Source organism: Hyperolius riggenbachi, chromosome 1, assembly GCF_040937935.1.
Source record: "Hyperolius riggenbachi isolate aHypRig1 chromosome 1, aHypRig1.pri, whole genome shotgun sequence".
NCBI classification, from domain to species: Eukaryota; Metazoa; Chordata; class Amphibia; order Anura; family Hyperoliidae; genus Hyperolius; species Hyperolius riggenbachi.
The window spans coordinates 503451545-503472245 of record NC_090646.1 but is presented as its reverse complement, the minus strand read 5'-3'; the positions used below and the strand labels follow the sequence as shown (position 1 = coordinate 503472245).

Sequence of the window (20701 nt, the reverse complement as noted above, 5' to 3'; positions counted from 1 at the left end):
CATAATTACCTGTATATTCCGGTGTATAAGACAACTAGGCGTATAAGACGACCCCCAAAACTTTTCAAGTTAAAATATACAGGGAGTGCAGAATTATTAGGAAAATGAGTATTTTGACCACATCATCCTCTTTATGCATGTTGTCTTACTCCAAGCTGTATAGGCTCGAAAGCCTACTACCAATTAAGCATATTAGGTGATGTGCATCTCTGTAATGAGAAGGGGTGTGTTCTAATGACATCAACACCCTATATCAGGTGTGCATAATTATTAGGCAACTTCCTTTCCTTTGGCAAAATGGGTCAAAAGAAGGACTTGACAGGCTCAGAAAAGTGAAAAAATAGTGAGATATCTTGCAAAGGGATGCAGCACTCTTAAAATTGCAAAGCTTCTGAATCGTGATCATCGAACAATCAAGCGTTTCATTCAAAATAGTCAACAGAGTCGCAAGAAGCGTGTGGAAAAACCAAGGCACAAAATAACTGCCCATGAACTGAGAAAAGTCAAGCGTGCAGCTGCCAAGATGCCACTTGCCACCAGTTTGGCCATTTTTCAGAGCTGCAACATCACTGGAGTGCCCAAAAGCACAAGGTGTGCAATACTCAGAGACATGGCCAAGGTAAGAAAGGTTTAAAGACGACCACCACTGAACAAGACACACAAGCTGAAACGTCAAGACTGGGCCAAGAAATATCTCAAGATTGATTTTTCTAAGGTTTTATGGACTGATAAAATTAGAGTGAGTCTTGATGGGCCAGATGGATGGGCCCGTGGCTGGATTGGTAAAGGGCAGAGAGCTCCAGTCCGACTCAGATGCCAGCAAGGTGGAGGTGGAGTACTGGTTTGGGCTGGTATCATCAAAGATGAGCTTGTGGGGCCTTTTCGGGTTGAGGATGGAGTCAAGCTCAACTCCCAGTCCTACTGCCAGTTTCTGGAAGACACCTTCTTCAAGCAGTGGTACAGGAAGAAGTCTGCATTCTTCAAGAAAAACATGATTTTCATGCAGGACAATGCTCCATCACACGCGTCCAAGTACTCCACAGCGTGGCTGGCAAGAAAAGGTATAAAAGAAGAAAAACTAATGACATGGCCTCCTTGTTCACCTGATCTGAACCCCATTGAGAACCTGTGGTCCATCATAAAATGTGAGATTTACAAGGAGGGAAAACCGTACACCTCTCTGAACAGTGTCTGGGAGGCTGTGGTTGCTGCTGCACGCAATGTTGATGGTGAACAGATCAAAACACTGACAGAATCCATGGATGGCAGGCTTGAGTGTCCTTGCAAAGAATGGTGGCTATATTGGTCACTGATTTGTTTTTGTTTTGTTTTTGAATGTCAGAAATGTATATTTGTGAATGTTGAGATGTTATATTGGTTTCACTGGTAAAAATAAATAATTGAAATGGGTATATATTTGTTTTTTGTTAAGTTGCCTAATAATTATGCACAGTAATAGTCACCTGCACACACAGATACCCCCCTAAAATTGCTTAAACTAAAAACAAACTAAAAACTACTTTCAAAAATATTCAGCTTTGATATTATTAATGAGTTTTTTGGGTTCATTGAGAACATGGTTGTTATTCAATAATACAATTATTCCTCAAAAATACCACTTGCCTAATAATTCTGCACTCCCTGTAGAGTTTGGGATATACTCGCTGTATAAGACTACCCCTCTTTCAATGCACACCCAAATACAATAAAAAAATCATAAATTGGTGTTATGTATGAACAGATACTGGTGCTGTACTGTATGTGGTACCCAGTATATAACAGTATATAGGTGATTGACTGGTTGGATTGGTCAACTCTCCCTGTCTACCTGTTTTCTACCTGTTTATCAGAGTGGTATAGAAGAATAGATGACACTGTGCCCATAAAACCTGCCTCTTTCTTTTATCCTATTTACATCCTTCTCTGCCTCTCTGATGTTGCTTCACTGCAATCCTGAGAGGCGGTAACAGGATAGGGCGTATCACCCGGCAGCAATGACACCCGGCGTATAAGACGATCCTTGACTTTTCAGAAGATTTTCAAGGGTTTAAAAGTAGTCTTATACGCCAGAATATACTGTACCTATCTCCACTTACATAGTTACATAGTTATTTGGATTAAAAAAAGGCATACGTCCATCGAGTTAAGATGCTTCCAAAATTTTCCTCAACCCCACCACTGCTGCCTGAGCCCCTTTATTTGTACATGGTGAGGCTCTGGTCCATATACCATCTTGATGAATATGTGTTGAGGGACCCAGCTCTGAAACGGTGTGGGGTAAGAGGATCGGGAAAGCATCTGGACCATCCAGAAGGCTCCCTCTACTGAGGTATCTATCTTTTATTTCTAGGTGACTTCTGGTACGTTTTCAATTTTTAGATGCCAAGGATGTGGATACATTGACATGGCTGCTCTTGTCATTTAGACTAACCATTTAGTCATTTAAACTAACCAGCAAGCTCATGGTGACCCAAATTAATCCATGGCATGCACTGATGAGGATCAACCAATCCAAAACAGTCTGTATGCATGTTGGATTATTATTGCTCTGTACTAATTAACAAGCTGACACATCATTGCATTCCAGCGTTTCTGGAGTTGTGTTTAGCTTCTAAGGGCAACAATGGTTAATTTGCATATATTCAGCACTGATGCATTGTGGGAGACATCTCGGAGCTCACTCCTACCTGAATTATTGCAAATTCTTTCTGTTTTAAGAAAGCAAACTTTTATTTCCCTTGTCATTTAGAGCTAATGACATAGACTGCATCATCATGCCAATCAAAGATATAAAATGCTTTTCAGGTGGCATACCTATTTTAAAAATAATACATTACAGATAAAAAAAAAAAAAATAAGCAACAGCAGATGTGGGGTTTTAAGGAGTTGAATGAGTTAGCTTTTAATAACAATTAAAATGTGACACCGTTTAGTTCTTGTGTACATGTTCAGTTATGTCGTTTGTTGACGACAAATAAAAAAAAAGTGCAGCTGTGATGTGTCAATTCAGTTGGCTTCTGCCATCTCTAATGTTTGTCACAGCTGTGACTATATTCACACCTCATGTCTATACACGCAGTTACTATACACAGTTACCTTTTAATTGTTTTCCTCAAAATATAGGCTTTATATACATATAACTCCCACGTCCGCTTTTTTTCAATTTTTTTCTGAAATATGTGAATGGAAAGGATCTATACAGATACACATGCTTGCAAGCTTCCCTACTTGTGTGTACACTAGGAATGGAATTCACCATGGCATGGGTTTACCAGTGACAAACTGCCACCCCATACTGGCCAGTATGACCTCTTGCCTATAGTCAAATGTCTAGTCTGGAATGAATTCACCACAGTGACCATGTTCACAAAACATGTTCCTGTCTGGACATGCTGGTTTTGCAAACACCAGTGGACAGCTCACTTTAGGTCAGAGGTCATGCTAGTCATTATAGAATGTAAGTTAGCCTCCGGCCTATGCTCCAGTGTATTCCATCCCTGTATACTATTTTAACAGTTGTGCCACTCCTCTGCAGTTTAGGGACTGCTTTTGGGAATAAAGAAATACCTGTCATTTACCTACTGTAAGCTGCAGCTACATAGGAAAAAGTAATTTACTGGATATTTTACTGTGGCATAAACGTACCCTACATATTGCGTACATATTTGTTATTTTTACAGTTATTCATTACAGTTATTCAGTTATTCATTACAGTTATTCATCACTACAGGGGAGCAGTTTCTGTAACCACAGGGGAGCTAAGAGCTGTGGGACCACCAACAACTTACTTTCCCTCTCTCTGAAGCAGATGCCCATTAGTGTTGCTGCTTGAGTGGTTCTTTTCGCAAATTGCATGCATTCCTGTATTAGTGAACAAGTTTCCCAAAGTCGGCACATCTTAACCACTTAAGGACTGCAGTCATAAAACCCCTTAAGGACCAGAGCCTTTTTTTCCATTCGGACCACTGCAGCTTTCACGGTTTATTGCTCAGTCATACAACCTACCACCTAAATGAATTCTACCTCCTTTTCTTGTCACTAATACAGCTTTCTTTCGGTGCTATTTGATTGCTGCTGCGAGTTTTAGTTTTTATTATATTCATCAAAAAAGACATGAATTTTGTCAAAAAAATGACTTTTTTAACTTTCTGTGCTGACATTTTTCAAATAAAGTAAAATTTCCTATACATTTGAGCGCGAAAGTTATTCTGCTACATGTCTTTGATAAAAAAAAACCCATTCAGTGTATATTTATTGGATTGGGTAAAAGTTATAGCGTTTACAAACTATGGTGCCAAAAGTGAATTTTCCCATTTTCAAGCATCTCTGACTTTTCTGCGCACCTGTCAGGTTTCATGAGGGGCTAAAATTCCAGGATAGTACAAATCCCCCCCAAATGACCCCATTTTGGAAAGAAGACATCCCAAAGTATTCAGTGAGAGGCATGGTGAGTTCATAGAAGATTTTATTTTTTGTCACAAGTTAGCGGAAAATGACACTTTGTAACAAAAAAAAAAAAAAAAAAAAAAAGTTTCCATTTCTTCTAACTTGCGACAAAAAAAAATGAAATCTGCCACGGACTCACTATGCTACTCTCTGAATACCTTGAAGTGTCTACTTTCCAAAATGGGGTCATTTGTGGGGTGTGTTCACTGTCCTGGCATTTTGGGGGGTGCCTAATTGTAAGCACCCCTGTAAAGCCTAAAGATGCTCATTGGACTTTGGGCCCCTTAGCGCAGTTAGGCTGCAAAAAAGTGCCACACATGTGGTATTGCCGTACTCAGGAGAAGTAGTATAATGTGTTTTGGGGTGTATTTTTACACATACCCATGCTGGGTGAGAGAAATATCTCCGTAAATGACAATTGTTTTCTTTTTTTAACACACAATTGTCAATTTATAGAGATATTTCTCCCACTCAGCATGGGTATGTGGAAAAATACACCCCAAAACACATTATACTACTTCTCCTGAGTACGGCGATACCACATGTGTGGCACTTTTTTGCACCCTAACTGCGCTAAGGGGCCCAAAGTCCAATGAGTACCTTTAGGATTTCACAGGTCATTTTGAGAAATTTCGTTTCAAGACTGCTCCTCACGGTTTAGGGCCCCTAAAATGCCAGGACAGTATAGGAATCCCACAAATTACCCCATTTTAGAAAGAAGACACCCCAAGGTATTCCATTAGGAGGATGGTGAGTTCATAGAAGATTTTTTTTTTTTGTCACAAGTTAGCGGAAATTGATTTTAATTGTTTTTTTTCACAAAGTGTCATTTTCTGCTAACTTGTGACAAAAATAAAATCTTCTATGAACTCACCATACTCCTAACGGAATACCTTGGGGTGTCTTCTTTCTAGAATGGGGTCATTTGTGGGGTTCCTATACTGCCCTGGCATTTTAGGGGCCCTAAACCGTGAGGAGTAGTCTTGAAACCAAATGTCGCAAAATGACCTGTGAAATCCTAAAGGTACTCATTGGACTTTGGGCCCCTTAGCGCACTTAGGGTGCAAGAAAGTGCCACACATGTGGTACCGCCGTACTCAGGAGAAGTAGTATAATGTGTTTTGGGGTGTATTTTTACACATACAGATGCTAGGTGGGAGAAATATCTCTGTAAATGACAATTATTTGATTTTTTTTACACACAATTGTCCATTTACAGAGAGATTTCTCCCACCCAGCATGGGTATGTATAAAAATACACCTCAAAACACATTGTACTACTTCTTCTGAGTACGGCGATACCACATGTGTGACACTTTTTTGCAACCTAGGTGCGCTAAGGGGCCTAACGTCCTATTCACAGGTCATTTTGAGGCATTTGTCCATTTACAGAGAGATTTCTCCCACCCAGCATGGGTATGTGTAAAAATACACCACAAAACACATTATACTACTTCTCCTGAGTATGGCGATACTACATGTGTGACACTTTTTTGCAGCCTAGGTGCGCTAAGGGGCCCAACGTCCTATTCACAGGTCATTTTGAGGCATTTGTTTTCTAGACTACTCCCAACGGTTTAGGGCCCCTAAAATGCCAGGGCAGTATAGGAACCCCACAAGTGACCCCATTTTAGAAAGACGACACCCCAAGGTATTCCGTTAGGGGTATGGTGAGTTCATAGAAGATTTTATTATTTGTCACAAGTTAGTGAAAAATGACACTTTGTGAAAAAAACAATAAAAATCCAATTTCCGCTAACTTTTGACAAAAAATAAAATCTTCTATGAACTCATCATACACCTAACAGAATACCTTGGGGTGTCTTCTTTCTAAAATGGGGTCACTTGTGGGGTTCCTATACTGCCCTGGCATTTTACGGGCCCAAAACTGTGAGTAGTCTGGAAACCAAATTTCTCAAAATGACTGTTCAGGGGTATAAGCATCTGCAAATTTTGATGACAGGTGGTCTATGAGAGGGCAAATTTTGTGGAAACGGTCATAAGCAGGGTGGCCTCTTAGATGACAGGATGTATTGGGCCTGATCTGATGGATAGGAGTGCTAGGGGGGTGACAGGAGGTGATTGATGGGTGTCTCAGGGGGCGGTTAGAGGGGAAAATAGATGCAATCAATGCACTGGGGAGGTGATCGGAAGGGGGTCTGAGGGGGATCTGAGGGTTTGGCCGAGTGATCAGGAGCCCACACGGGGCAAATTAGGGCCTGATCTGATGGGTAGGTGTGCTAGGGGGTGACAGGAGGTGATTTATGGGTGTCTCAAGGTGTGATTAGAGGGGGGAAATAGATGCAAGCAATGCACTAGCGAGGTGATCAGGGCTGGGGTCTGAGGGCGTTCTGAGGTGTGGGCGGGTGATTGGGTGCCCGCAAGGGGCAGATTAGGGTCTAATCTGATGGGTAACAGTGACAGGTGGTGATAGGGGGTGATTGATGGGTAATTAGTGGGTGTTTAGAGGAGAGAATAGATGTAAACGATGGATTTGGGAGGTGATCTGATGTCGGATCTGCGGGCGATCTATTGGTGTGGGTGGGTGATCAGATTGCCCGCAAGGGGCAGGTTAGGGGCTGATTGATGGGTGGCAGTGACAGGGGGTGATTGATGGGTGGCAGTGACAGGGGGTGATTGACAGGTGATCAGTGGGTTATTACAGGGAAGAACGGATGTAAATAATGCACTGGCGAATCGATAAGGGGGGGGGTTGAGGGCAATCTGAGTGTGTGGGCGGGCGATTGGGTGCCCGCAAGGGTCTAATCTGATGGGTAACAGTGACAGGTGGTGATAGGGGGTGATTGATGGGTGATTGATGGGTAATTAGTGGGTGTTTAGAGGAGAGAATAGATGTAAACAATGGATTTGGGAGGTGATCTGATGTCGGATCTGCGGGCGATCTATTGGTGTGGGTGGGTGATCAGATTGCCCGCAAGGGGCAGGTTAGGGGCTGATTGATGGGTGGCAGTGACAGGGGGTGATTGACGGGTGATTGACAGGTGATTGACAGGTGATTGACAGGTGATTGACAGTTGATCAGGGGGGATAGATGCATACAGTACGCAGGGGGGGGAGGGTCTGGGGGGGTCTGGGGAGAATCTGAGGGGTGGGGGGGTGATCAGGAGGGAGCAGGGGGCAGTTTAGGGACTAAAAAAAAATAGCGTTGACAGATAGTGACAGGGAGTGATTGATGGGTGATTAGGGGGGTGATTGTGTGCAAATGGTGGTCTGGGGGGTGGGCAGGGGGGGGTCTGAGGGGTACTGTGGGCGATCAGGGGGCAGGGGGGGGGGCAGATCAGTGTGTTTGGGTGCAGACTAGGGTGGCTGCAGCCTGCCCTGGTGGTCCCTCGGACACTGGGACCACCAGGGCAGGAGGCAGCCTGTATAATACACTTTGTATACATTACAAAGTGTATTATACACTTTGTAGCGGCGATCGCGGGGTTAACAACCCGCCGGCGCTTCCGATTGGCCGGCGGGTTGACGTCGCGGGTGGGCGGAGCCTATTGCCGGTGGATGCGCGCGCATCCCAGCGCGCGATCCCCGGCCAGAGAGTGCCCCAGGACCTGACGCCAATCTGCGTTACGTGGTCCTGGGGCTGCCACTTTGCCGCCGCCAATATGAAGTAGGCGGTCGGCAAGTGGTTAAAGGACACCCGAAGTGACACGTGACATGATGAGATAGACATGTGTATGTACAGTGCCTAGCACACAAATAACTATGCTGTGTTCCTTTTTTTCTTTCTCTGCCTGAAATAGTTAAATATCAGGTATGTAAGTGGCTGACTCAGTCCTGACTCAGACAGGAAGTGACTACAGCGTGACCCTCACTGATAAGAAATTCCAACTATAAAACACTTTCCTAGCAGAAAGTGACTTCTAAGAGTAAACAATAGATAAAAAGGAACACAGCATGGTTATTTGTGTGCTAGACACTATACATACCCATGTCTATCTCATGATGTCACATGTCACTCCGGGTATAAGTGTCATGCCCATGTGCTTAAATCTTTCAGTGATGTAGAACTTTTTTGAGCATTTGATGAACAATGAAGGCATTTGCTTTGGGAAATGTTCCTCCATAAAGGAACACCTAACATTTGGGATGAATACCACCATATACCAAACTTGAACAGCAACACTACTCCTGTTAAGCAATTGGCCTTCCTACAAAGCAGCAGGCCCTACAGGTGAAAAATATGTGCAGCTGGGATATGTAGGTAATAACATTTTCTGAAACATTACTTGTATACTTCCAACCCAGCAGGAGCCTTTTTTGATTCACCCTCAATGTACTTCAGATCTATGATAATCCTTTTACCATCCTCTGATCTACATAAATTATCCCTGTAGAAAGCAAATCCGACGAGAGTATTTTGCTGATAGCTGAGAAATGATAAAATGATTAATAATCATTTTTTATGACACAATGACAATACAGACTTTAATGCATTTAGAAACGAGTCTTTCACAAATAAATTGGTTGACAGCTTTGATGTACATTGATTTTTATTTTTACATAATTTTCTACAAAAAAAGGACTTATTTGTTTGAATTTTTTCTGGACCTAGCGACCCTACATATAAGTGACTATTCATGGAGCCCAATATGTAACAGGTGCTAGAAAACAGTGCCTCTCAGCCTCCGTTTCAGCTGTAGTGTTCATACGGGGGGCCCCCACATGGCGGTAACAGTGCAGTGTCATCCAAATCAATCCAAAAAGTACAAAGACAAAGCTATTAATCTGCCCTAAAGATTTCTTGACTGTACGTCTATCATGTTGAAGACCGCTTTCTTGGGAGCATAAAGGTCCACTACAATGAAAAACTAATCTCAAATGCAAGTGTACACATAAATATAAAAATTTCACCTTTTCAAGGAGGCCTACCCCACTTCAGCCCTGCCCTAACTCCCTCTGTCGAGACACTCTTGATGCACCCCCTCCTTTAGCGTCAACCCCCTGCCCTCTAGATTGGAAGTCTCTGGCAGGGTCCTCACTCCTAGTCTATCATACTTGATTGTGCACTCTACCCAGAATATGTGAACTTGCATTATTGAGACTACCACTCCAGTGTATGATCTGGCATTGTATTGCTACCTGTATTGTGTTGTGTATCTTATTGCTTATTACCTGTACCATGTTGTTGTATCTTATTGCTTATTATCTGTATTGTAATCGTATGTATTGTACTGCGCTGCATAATATGTTGGCACTAAATAAATCCAAGAAATGATAATCATATAAGATGTACATTTGTCCAATAGTAAAATGCAGTGCAAATTACCATTTCCCTATATTGGCATCACTTACAGTAGGTTATATTAATCTGACAGTTCTGAACCTCTTACCAATAGGTTTGAAACTAGCCCAGCTTCTCATGAGGGATTCTAAATATTTAATTTATTTTCAAAAGCACTCCCTGGATGAGCTTTTCCAGGGAATGATTTGAAAATAAACCCTATCAAGTAGTTTAGAGTTGTCAGATTGTGAGACAAATTTACATCTCATATGGATGTGTAAACATGTATTATATGTACATACATTTAAACATTTGTAGTTCTTTTCACAACAGTGGTTCCTTAAAGTACCCCTGAACTGAGAGGGGGTTTGATTGCACTAGGTGCCGTTTTGTGAATAGTGCTGTGACTTAGTCACAGCGCCATCCTTTCAGTTCAATGCCCCCAGGGGTCCCTTCTCTAGTCAGCCGAAACCTTCGACTGACCAGATCGTCGAATATGGGTGGGGTGGAAATGTCAGTTACCCTACCTAGGAATGCCCCCAATCATGCCCACTTGTACCTCTGTACTTTTTGACCTGTTAAGAAAAAAACCATAACTCACCTACTCTGGGTTTCCTTCTCTCTCTTTTCTGTCCTGTCAGTTCTCCTGTTCTGCCACAGTGTCTTCTTTTATCTACTGGCATTATTAGTGCCATGGTGCTGACCCAGAAGTACTTCCAGTCTACTTCCGGGTCAGCACTATAGCAGTGATAATGCTGGCAGATACAAGAGGACATGGCGACGAAACAGAAGAACTGACACGGCGTAAAAGACAGCAAAGAGAACCCGGAGTAGGTGAGTTATGTTGTGTTTTTTGTTTTTTTTAATAGGTCAAAAAAGTACAGTACAGGAGTACTTTAGCGGTCACTTGATGAGCTATATAACTTGTGACTCATACATCTGTCACAGCATACTTGGGAGATTATACATGTATATTGTGAGTTACGCTTCACTAATGTATTCCAGATAGAATAAAAACTCCATACTGGTGAAAATCTGGGACAAAATTATGAAGAATTCACATGGAGCTAGTGGGTATGCAGCACAGCAAAAGCTATAATTCAGTGTAGTATTAATGATTAACAAGAAAAAACATACTATATTTAACTTCCAAGTTTAAAACTACATTAACAAATTCATTAAATATTTGACAACGAGTACCTTAGAAAGGAAGGTAAACTTATTGCTTCTATCACCCAATGCCATCTAAAAAACATATTATCCATATGTAATACTGGAAGTTAATCAGAACTTTGTAGTTTGAATTGTTGTAGTAAGTCACTCACCAGTGCCCGTTAATTTATCTGTGCCTTTTTATATTTTAGAGATTAATCTTTTAGAGATAAACAAATCTCTGATTGACCACTTGGTTTGTAAATAAAGGCACTGATTGCCCAGAAATTACTGTCCAGTTACTTTGTTTGTTTACATTGGTGCTTGCCAACTAGAGAATTATTTACCTACTGTGATATAAATAAGGGCTTAAGACCATTTAGCATGGCCTACAAAGTGGGCAGGAAGCCTGCACTGCAGTGCTCATCAGACAGAAAGGCGTTAGCACTCTCATACATCTCACAATCACAATGTCTGTACTAGGCCTTTGAAATGTAATTTATCTATAATTGCTTGATGCATGTTTTCCAATTGTTAACATTCTACCTAGTCCGGATGACATTTTAGGCTTTTATGATGGATCTAAGGAAATTATGAATTATTTTCTCTTGTTTTGTTTTCTCTCCCTTGTTTATTTATTTTTTTGGACTGAAAGAGTGATGATTTACACTATTGCATTAATCAATTTACTTATCATTTAAAGACAGCATATAGTTTCTATATGTAGTTTCTCTACTATGTTTACTTCCTGGAAAACAATACTTTCTGAATCTAGGGATGCTCATTGGGATTCCGTGGAATTGAAATTTCCCCGTTTTCAATCTGAAATTGGTATTTCTGATCAGAAATCGGATTTGCGTGGAAATAGCACATTATCGCAACTCAGTAATTTTAGCCAAATTACAGAATTTGGAAGCATTGGACCAATCAGAGAATGCCAAATTTTTCCATGAAAATTGAATTAGACTGATTTTCACTACCGAATATTCCCGAGTTTTGTGATCGGCCTAAAATTTCACTGGTATTCTGATTAAAGCAGTAAAATTCAGCATTATCTGATTGGTCCAATACTTCCAAGTCAACTCAGAATTATTCGACCAATCAGTGAATGCAAAAACAATGACAAAAAAACTACTTGGATTATTACTAACTGAAAATCCACAGACTTGGTAAGCAGCACTGGTGGAAATCAGAATTTCTACGGAATCGGAAGTCAGCGTTTCCAGCTATCCCTATCTGAATCATTCATCTTATGTAATTTTGAGGTTCAGGCATTCTGACATTCCTTTGAGTTTCCTGTTAAGCACATTATTTCAAGGGGGAAGGCACTAGATGTAGAGGATTATTAGTATAATATTTTTTAACAAAAAGTTCAAAATTTAATCTCCAGGGCAAGTGATGCAGGACTAAAGGCTAAACAGGTTGCAACTGCAATTATCAAAGCAGGTAATTTGGGTGCCAGCAGCACTTTGGTAATATGGGCGCCACATAGCCTCCAATGTTAATTGTGGCTATAGCGGTGCCCAAGGGTAATTTGTGCACCATTAGCTTTTGACAAATAATGGGGTTAGGTAGCCGATGCCTGATAAATAGCAGTAGAGGTGGAGAATAGGGCTAGGTTTAGTGGTGGTGGATATCGGCAGATATTGTGGCGGGGGGGGGGGGGTAAGATTAGACATTAGTTGGGAGAGAGCTCATGTGAAAAGAGGGTTAGGTTAATGTTAGTAAAATCTTGGTAAAAGTTGCTGATATTTTAGTATCGGAACTAGCCACTGCCAATGGTAGAATATCATTCATTTTACCAATATACTGATGCCAACATTTCTGTGGCATCTTTTTGGATGCACACGCAAAAAGGCCCCTGCTCCAGAAAGTTAATCTAGTACCATGCAATGGTTATCACATCTGCTCTTTATTGGTGTTGTAGAGGTAATGATTACTAGTACTTTCCAATAATGGTAAGTACTCTCTTTAATAGTTATCATATAGAGTGTTCTCCATGTTGTGCTATTAGCTATAAAATGCTATTAGATAGGCCTCAGTGTAAATTTGCATTCAGGCTCATCCTTCTGTATCTACACCATTTTCCATGACTCTCTCATCCTTAGTAGTACATTTATCACACTGCATAAAGTCACAGATGTGGTTTCTAATCAGGATCTTATCTACATGGACATTTTATCATGTTTACCCATATCAGTATTCTCTGAGCACTCCAGTTTCTTCACATTTTCCCAAAAAATACTGGCAGTTTGACTAGACTATAGTAGATACACTTTATGCCACTAAAGGTGGCCAGTAATGATACAATTTGCTGAACAATCACTTACAAAGTATGCTTTGTATGAACAATCGGAAATGATAGTTTGGGACAAAACTCTGCCAAACAATCTGATCAGATTTATGAAATCAATCTTAAAATAGGATCAATTTCATTAATCTGATCGGATTGGTTAGGAGATTTTTGTAATTATTCGTGTATGTGTTACCGTTGTCAAGCGCGTTGTGCGCAGGTGCAGTACGAGGCTTCTTTTACTGCGCCTTCGCAGGACGCACTTGATGACGGTAATGAGTACAAGGATGTGCATGGCCAGGGGCCAACTCTCAGTCAGCCGAAAATGAAACAAACATGCATTTTTAGTGTGCTTTGTGCTGCAGAAAATATTAGTGCTGTATAAATGCATAATAATAGTTTAACCACTTGAGGACCTAGGGCTTTCTACCCCTTAAGGACCGGCCACTTTTTTTCCATTCAGACCACTGCAGCTTTCACGGTTTATTGCTCGCTCATACAACCTACCACCTAAATGAATTTTGGCTCCTTTTCTTGTCACTAATAGAGCTTTCTTTTAGTGCTATTTGATTGCTCCTGCGATTTTTACTTTTTATTATATTCAGCAAAAAAGACATGAATTTTGGCAAAAAAATGATTTTTTTAACTTTCTGTGCTGACAGTTTTCAAATAAAGTAAAATTTCTGTATACATGCAGCGCGAAAAATGTGGACAAACATGTTTTTGATAAAAAAAACCCCATTCAGTGTATATTTATTGGTTTGGGTAAAAGTTATAGCGTTTACAAACTATGGTGCAAAAAGTGAATTTTCCCATTTTCAAGCATCTCTGACTTTTCTGACCCTCTGTCATGTTTCATGAGGGGCTAGAATTCCAGGATAGTATAAATACCCCCCAAATGACCCCATTTTGGAAAGAAGACATCCCAAAGTATTCACTGAGAGGCATAGTGAGTTCATAGAAGATATTATTTTTTGTCACAAGTAAGCGGAAAATGACACTTTGTGAAAAAAAAAAAAAAAAAAAGTTTCCATTTCTTCTAACTTGCGACAAAAAAAAATGAAATCTGCCACGGACTCACCATGCTCCTCTCTGAATACCTTGAAGTGTCTACTTTCCAAAATGGGGTCATTTGTGGGGTGTGTTTACTGTCCTGACATTTTGGGGGGTGCTAAATTGTAAGCACCCCTGTAAAGCCTGAAGGTGCTCATTGGACTTTGGACCCCTTAGCGCAGTTAGGGTGCAAAAAAGTGCCACACATGTGGTATTGCCGTACTCAGGAGAAGTAGTATAATGTGTTTTGGGGTGTATTTTTACACATACCCATGCTGGGTGGGAGAAATATCTCTGTAAATGACAATTTGTTAATTTTTTTTACACACAATTGTCCATTTACAGAGATCTTTCTCCCACTCAGCATGGGTATGTGTAAAAATACACCACAAAACACATTATACTACTTCTCCTGAGTACGGCGATACCACATGTGTGGCACTTTTTTGCACCCTAACTGCGCTAAAGGGCCCAAAGTCCAATGAGTACCTTTAGAATTTCACAGGTCATTTTGAGAAATTTCGTTTCAAGACTACTCCTCACGGTTTAGGGCCCCTAAAATGCCAGGGCTATATAGGAACCCCACAAATGACCCCATTTTAGAAAGAAGACACCCCAAGGTATTCCGTTAGGAGTATAGTGAGTTCATAGAAGATTTTATTTTTTTGTCAAAAGTTAGCGGAAATTGATTTTAATTGTGTTTTTTCACAAAGTGTCATTTTCCGCTAACTTTTGACAAAAAATAAAATCTTCTATGAACTCACCATACTCCTAACGGACTACCTTGGGGTGTCTTCTTTCTAAAATGGGGTCATTTGTGGGGTTCCTATACTGCCCTGGCATTTTAGGGGCCCTAAACCGTGAGGAGTAGTCTTGAAACGAAATTTCTCAAAATGACCTGTGAAATTCTAAAGGTACTCATTGGACTTTGGGCCCTTTAGCGCAGTTAGGGTGCAAAAAAGTGCCACACATGTGGTATCGCCGTACTCGGGAGAAGTAGTACAATGTGTTTTGGGGTGTATTTTTACACATACCCATGCTGGGTGGGAGAAATACCTCTGTAAATGGACAATTGTGTGTAAAAAAATCAAAAGATTGTCATTTACAGAGGTATTTCTCCCACCCAGCATGGGTATGTGTAAAAATACACCCCAAAACACATTATACTACTTCTCCCGAGTACGGCGATACCACATGTGTGGCACTTTTTTGCACCCTAACTGCACTAAGGGGCCCAAAGTCCAATGAGTACCTTTAGGATTTCACAGGTCATTTTTGTTTCAAGACTACTCCTCACGGTTTAGGGCCCCTAAAATGCCAGGGCAGTATAGGAACCCCACTAATGACCCCATTTTAGAAAGAAGACACCCCAAGGTATTCCGTTAGGAGTATGGTGAGTTCATAGAAGTTTTTATTTTTTTGTCACAAGTTAGCGGAAATTGATTTTAATAGTTTTTTTTCACACAGTGTCATTTTCCGCTAACTTGTGACAAAAAATAAAATCTTCTATGAACTCACCATACTCCGTACGGAATACCTTTGGGTGTCTTCTTTCTAGAATGGGGTCATTTGTGGGGTTCCTATACTGCCCTGGCATTTTAGGGGCCCTAAACCGTGAGGAGTAGTCTTGAAACCAAATGTCGCAAAATGACCTGTGAAATCCTAAAGGTACTCATTGGACTTTGGGCCCCTTAGCGTACTTAGGGTGTAAAAAAGTGTCACACATGTGGTACCGCCGTACTCAGGAGAAGTAGTATAATGCGTTTTGGGGTGTATTTTTACACATACCCATGCTAAGTGGGAGAAATATCTCTGTAAATGACAATTGTTTGATTTTTTTACACACAATTGTCCATTTACATAGAAATTTCTCCCATCCAGCATGGGTATGTGTAAAAATACACCCCAAAACACATTATACTACTTTTCCTGAGTACAGCGGTACCACATGTGTGACAATTTTTTGCAGCCTAGGTGCGCTAAGGGGCCCAACGTCCTATTCACAGGTCATTTTGAAGCATTTGTTTTCTAGACTACTCCTCGCGGTTTAGGGCCCCTAAAATGCCAGGGCAGTATAGGAACCCCACAAGTGACCCCATTTTAGAAAGAAGACACCCCAAGGTATTCCGTTAGGTGTATGGCGAGTTCATAGAAGATTTTATTTTTTGTCACAAGTTAGTGAAAAATGACACTTTGTGAAAAAAAACCAATAAAAATTAATTTCCGCTAACTTTTGACAAAAAATAAAATCTTCTATGAACTCGTCATACACCTAACAGAATACCTTGGGGTGTCTTTTTTTCTAAAATGGGGTCACTTGTGGGGTTCCTATACCGCCCTGGCATTTTACAGGCCCAAAACCGTGAGTAGTCTGGAAACCAAATGTCTCAAAATGACTGTTCAGGGGTATAAGCATCTGCAAATTTTGATGACAGGTGGTCTATGAGAGGGCGAATTTTGTGGAACCGGTCATAAGCAAGGTGGCCTTTTAGATGACAGGTTGTATTGGGCCTGATCTGATGGATAGGAGTGCTAGGGGGGTGACAGGAGGTGATTGATGGGTGTCTCAGGGGGTGGTTAGAGGGGAAAATAGATGCAATCAATGCACTGGGGAAGTGATCGGAAGGGGGTCTGAGGGGGATCTGAGGGATTGGCCGAGTGATCAGGAGCCCACACGGGGCAAATTGGGGCCTGATCTGATGGGTAGGTGTGCTAGGGGGTGACAGGAGGTGATTGATGGGTGTCTCAAGGTGTGATTAGAGGGGGGAATAGATGCAAGCAATGCACTGGTGAGGTGATCAGGGCTGGGGTCTGAGGGCATTCTGAGGGTGTTGGCGGGTGATTGAGTGCCCTAGGGGCAGATAGGGGTCTAATCTGATAGGTAGCAGTGACAGGGGGTGATTGATGGGTAATTAGTGGGTGTTTAGGGTAGAGAATAGATGGAAACACTGCGCTTGGGTGGTGATCTGATGTCGGATCTGCGGGCGATCTATTGGTGTGGGTGGGTGATCAGTTTGCCCGCAAGGGGCAGGTTAGGGGCTGATTGATGGGTGGCAGTGACAGCGGGTGATTGATGGGTGGAAGTGACAGGGGGTGATTGATGGGTGGCAGTGACAGGGGGTGATTGATGGGTGATTGATAGGTGATTGACAGGTAATCAGTGGGTTATTACAGGGGAGAACAGATGTAAATATTGCACTGGCGAATTGATAAGGGGGGGTCTGAGGGCAATCTGAGCGTGTAGGCGGGCGATTGGGTGCCCGCAAGGGGCAGATTAGGGTCTGATCTGATGGGTAACAGTGACAGGTGGTGATAGGTGGTGATAGGGGGTGATTGATGGGTAATTAGTGGGTGTTTAGAGGAGAGAATAGATGTAAACGCTGCGCTTGGGTGGTGATCTGATGTCGGATCTGCGGGCGATCTATTGGTGTGGGTGGGTGATCAGATTGCCCGCAAGGGGCAGGTTAGGGGCTGATTGTTGGGTGGCAGTGACGGGGTGATTGATGGGTGATAGGTGATTGGCAGGTGATTGACAGGTGTTCAGTGGGTTATTACAGGGAAGGACAGATGTAATTAATGCACTGGCGAATTGATAAGGGGGGGTCTGAGGGCAATCTGAGCGTGTGGGCGGGTGATTGGGTGCCCGCAAGGGGCAGATTAGGGTCTGATCTGATAGGTAACAGTGACAGGTGGTGATAGGGGGTGATTGATGAGTGATTGATGGGTAATTAGTGGGTGTTTAGAGAAGATAACAGATGTAAACAATACATTTGGGAGGTAATCTGACGGCGGGTTTGCGGGCGATCTAATGGTGTGGGTGGGTGATCAGATTGCCCGCAAGGGGCAGGTTAGGGGCTGATTGATGGGTGGCAGTGACAGGGGGTGACAGGGGGTGATTGATGGGTGATAGGTGATTGGCAGGTGATTGACAGGTGATCAGTGGGTTATTACAGGGAAGAACAGATGTAATTAATGCACTGGTGAATTGATAAGGGGGGGTCAGAGGGCAATCTGAGCGTGTGGGCGGGTGATTGGGTGCCCGCAAGGGGCAGATTAGGGTCTGATCTGATAGGTAAAAGTGACAGGTGGTGATAGGGGGTGATTGATGGGTAATTAGTGGGTGTTTAGAGGAGAGAATAGATGTAAACAATGGATTTGGGAGGTGATCTGATGTCGGATCTGCGGGCGATCTATTGGTGTGGGGGGGTGATCAGATTGCCCGCAAGGGGCAGGTTAGGGGCTGGCTGATGGGTGGCAGTGACAGGGGGTGATTGACGGGTGATTGATGGGTGATTGACAGGTGATTGACAGGTGATTGACAGGTGATTGACAGGTGATCAGGGGGATAGATGCATACAGTAAACAGGGGGGGTGGTCTGGGGGGGGGTCTGGGGAGAATCTGAGGGGTGGGGGGTGATCAGGAGGGGGCAGGGAGCAGGGTGGGGGATAAAAAAAAAAATAGCGTTGACAGATAGTGACAGGGAGTGATTGATGGGTGATTAGGGGGGTGATTGGGTGCAAACAGGGGTCTGGGGGGTGGGCAGGGGGGGGTCTGATGGGTGCTGTGGGCGATCTGGGGCAGGGGGGGAGGAAAATCAGTGTGCTTGGTGCAGACTAGGGTGGCTGCAGCCTGCCCTGGTGGTCCCTCGGACACTGGGACCACCAGGGCAGGAGGCAGCCTGTATAATACACTTTGTAAACATTACAAAGTGTATTATACACTTTGTATGCGGCGATCGCGGGGTTAACATCCCGCCGGCGCTTCCGTATGGCCGGCGGGATGTTGCGGCGGGTGAGCGGCGCCAGGCGGAGGCGGAGGATCGCGTCACTGATGACGCGATCGCTCCGCCCATGCCCCTACAAGGACCGCCGCCAATTGTCAATACGGCGGTCCTTGCGGGGTGCACTTCCCGGCCGCCAATTGTACATACGGCGGTCGGGAAGTGGTTAACATACTCCTTTTGGTTGAAATAAACTTTGGGCAAGCCAGAGCTACTCTTTAATGTTTCACATGAATCCTATTTGGAGATGCCTGCTGTTATAATACATGCAGTTACTAGAAATATGTATCAAAGGTGTAGATAGTAAACATGTGTATAGGATATAAAGTTTAATATTTCAAAACTTATTTGGTTCCATGGTAGGCTAACTCAAGATGATGTACTGTTGGTCCCACATCAGTGGTGTTTTGTAGTCATAAATGTCAAGAGTGAATGAACACAGCCATTGAGTAAGACACAGCCAGTGGCATGTTTTAAACTGAACAACAGGTTTGATTTGGTGCTAGTGTCATCCTCTCAGTAAAGTCTAGATGTGCTTTACAGTTTTACTTTGCAACAGTCTTAGTTTGATGGGTCTCTTCAGAATGTGCCTCTCTGTCTGGGTTTTGACATAATGAATAATGACAGTGGTCATTATACTTTGTAAAATAGTGTAGCCCAGCACCTGACCATTGCTCAGTCTTTACTGATGTTTGTTGTGTAAAGAAATGTAATTCAAGGGAATTCTTTGTGACAGAAACTTACATTTTCTGCTTTTTCCCCACAGGCTAACAGCCAAAGCAGTTGCCGTGCTTCTCCCAATCCTTGGAAGCTCTTGGATTTTTGGAGTACTTGCTGTAAATGAGCATTCTATAGTATTCCAATATCTGTTTGCTGTCTTCAACTCTTTACAGGTATGCAACACATTAAGAATTTACATTGGGCTCAATTAAACAATAAATATGAGCTTGCATTAATAGCACAGATCTACTTACCTATTTATAATAAAGATTTAAATGTAAAAATAAGGTTGCATTTATTACAAAATACACTTAAATGAAAAAAGTATTATTTAAATTTGCTGACAAGAATTCCTGTGGGTACACTTGAAAAGACCAATATGGCTGCTTTCAGCGTTGTAAACAAAGACGCCAAAAGTATAAAATCAGCTAAAATAGTTAAAATTGCTTGGAAGGCAGTGGTGGACTTACCTCCTATAAGCAGACACAAAAGCTGTCAATTTCAACAGACATGAAGTTTATTGGTATACTTCACAAAATGTTGCAATACGTTTCACATGTATAATCCTGCTTCTTCAGGCAATAAAAAAGGGGGAGCACACAACAGTAGTATACCAGGGATGCACCAGGCGCCTCTGAAGCACAGAGGCAGGTGCATACTACTGTAGTGTGTGAAGCAGGACTATACCTGTGAAACGAGTTTGCAACATTTTGTGGACTATACCAATAAAATTCATGTCTGTTGAAATTGACAGTTTTTGTGTCTGCTTATAGGAGGTAAGTCCACCACTGCCTTCCAAGCAATTTCAGCTATTTTAGCCGATTTTATACTTTTGGTGCCTCTGTTTATAACACTGGATACTTGTATCCACCCCTGGTGGAGAGGTATACCCCCTTATTCCTATCTACAGAGAGCGACTTCTTAATCCTGAGTGGGGACAGGTCTAATCTTCTCACCTGCTTATACAGTGGTTGCCTAGGGGGTAACCCTGGTTTGTGTGTATACTTTTGTACT

General features: G+C 42.3%; 1 protein-coding gene across 1 annotated transcript in view; it reads left to right on the top strand.

The window, feature by feature from the left end:
* Positions 1–20701, top strand: part of LOC137532726 (adhesion G-protein coupled receptor D1-like) — a 603228-nt gene that overhangs the window by 548189 nt on the left and 34338 nt on the right. The window contains exon 10 of the mRNA XM_068253608.1: positions 19734–19860. Coding sequence (XP_068109709.1) covers positions 19734–19860 — 127 coding nt within the window. The remainder of the gene's footprint in view (positions 1–19733; positions 19861–20701) is intronic.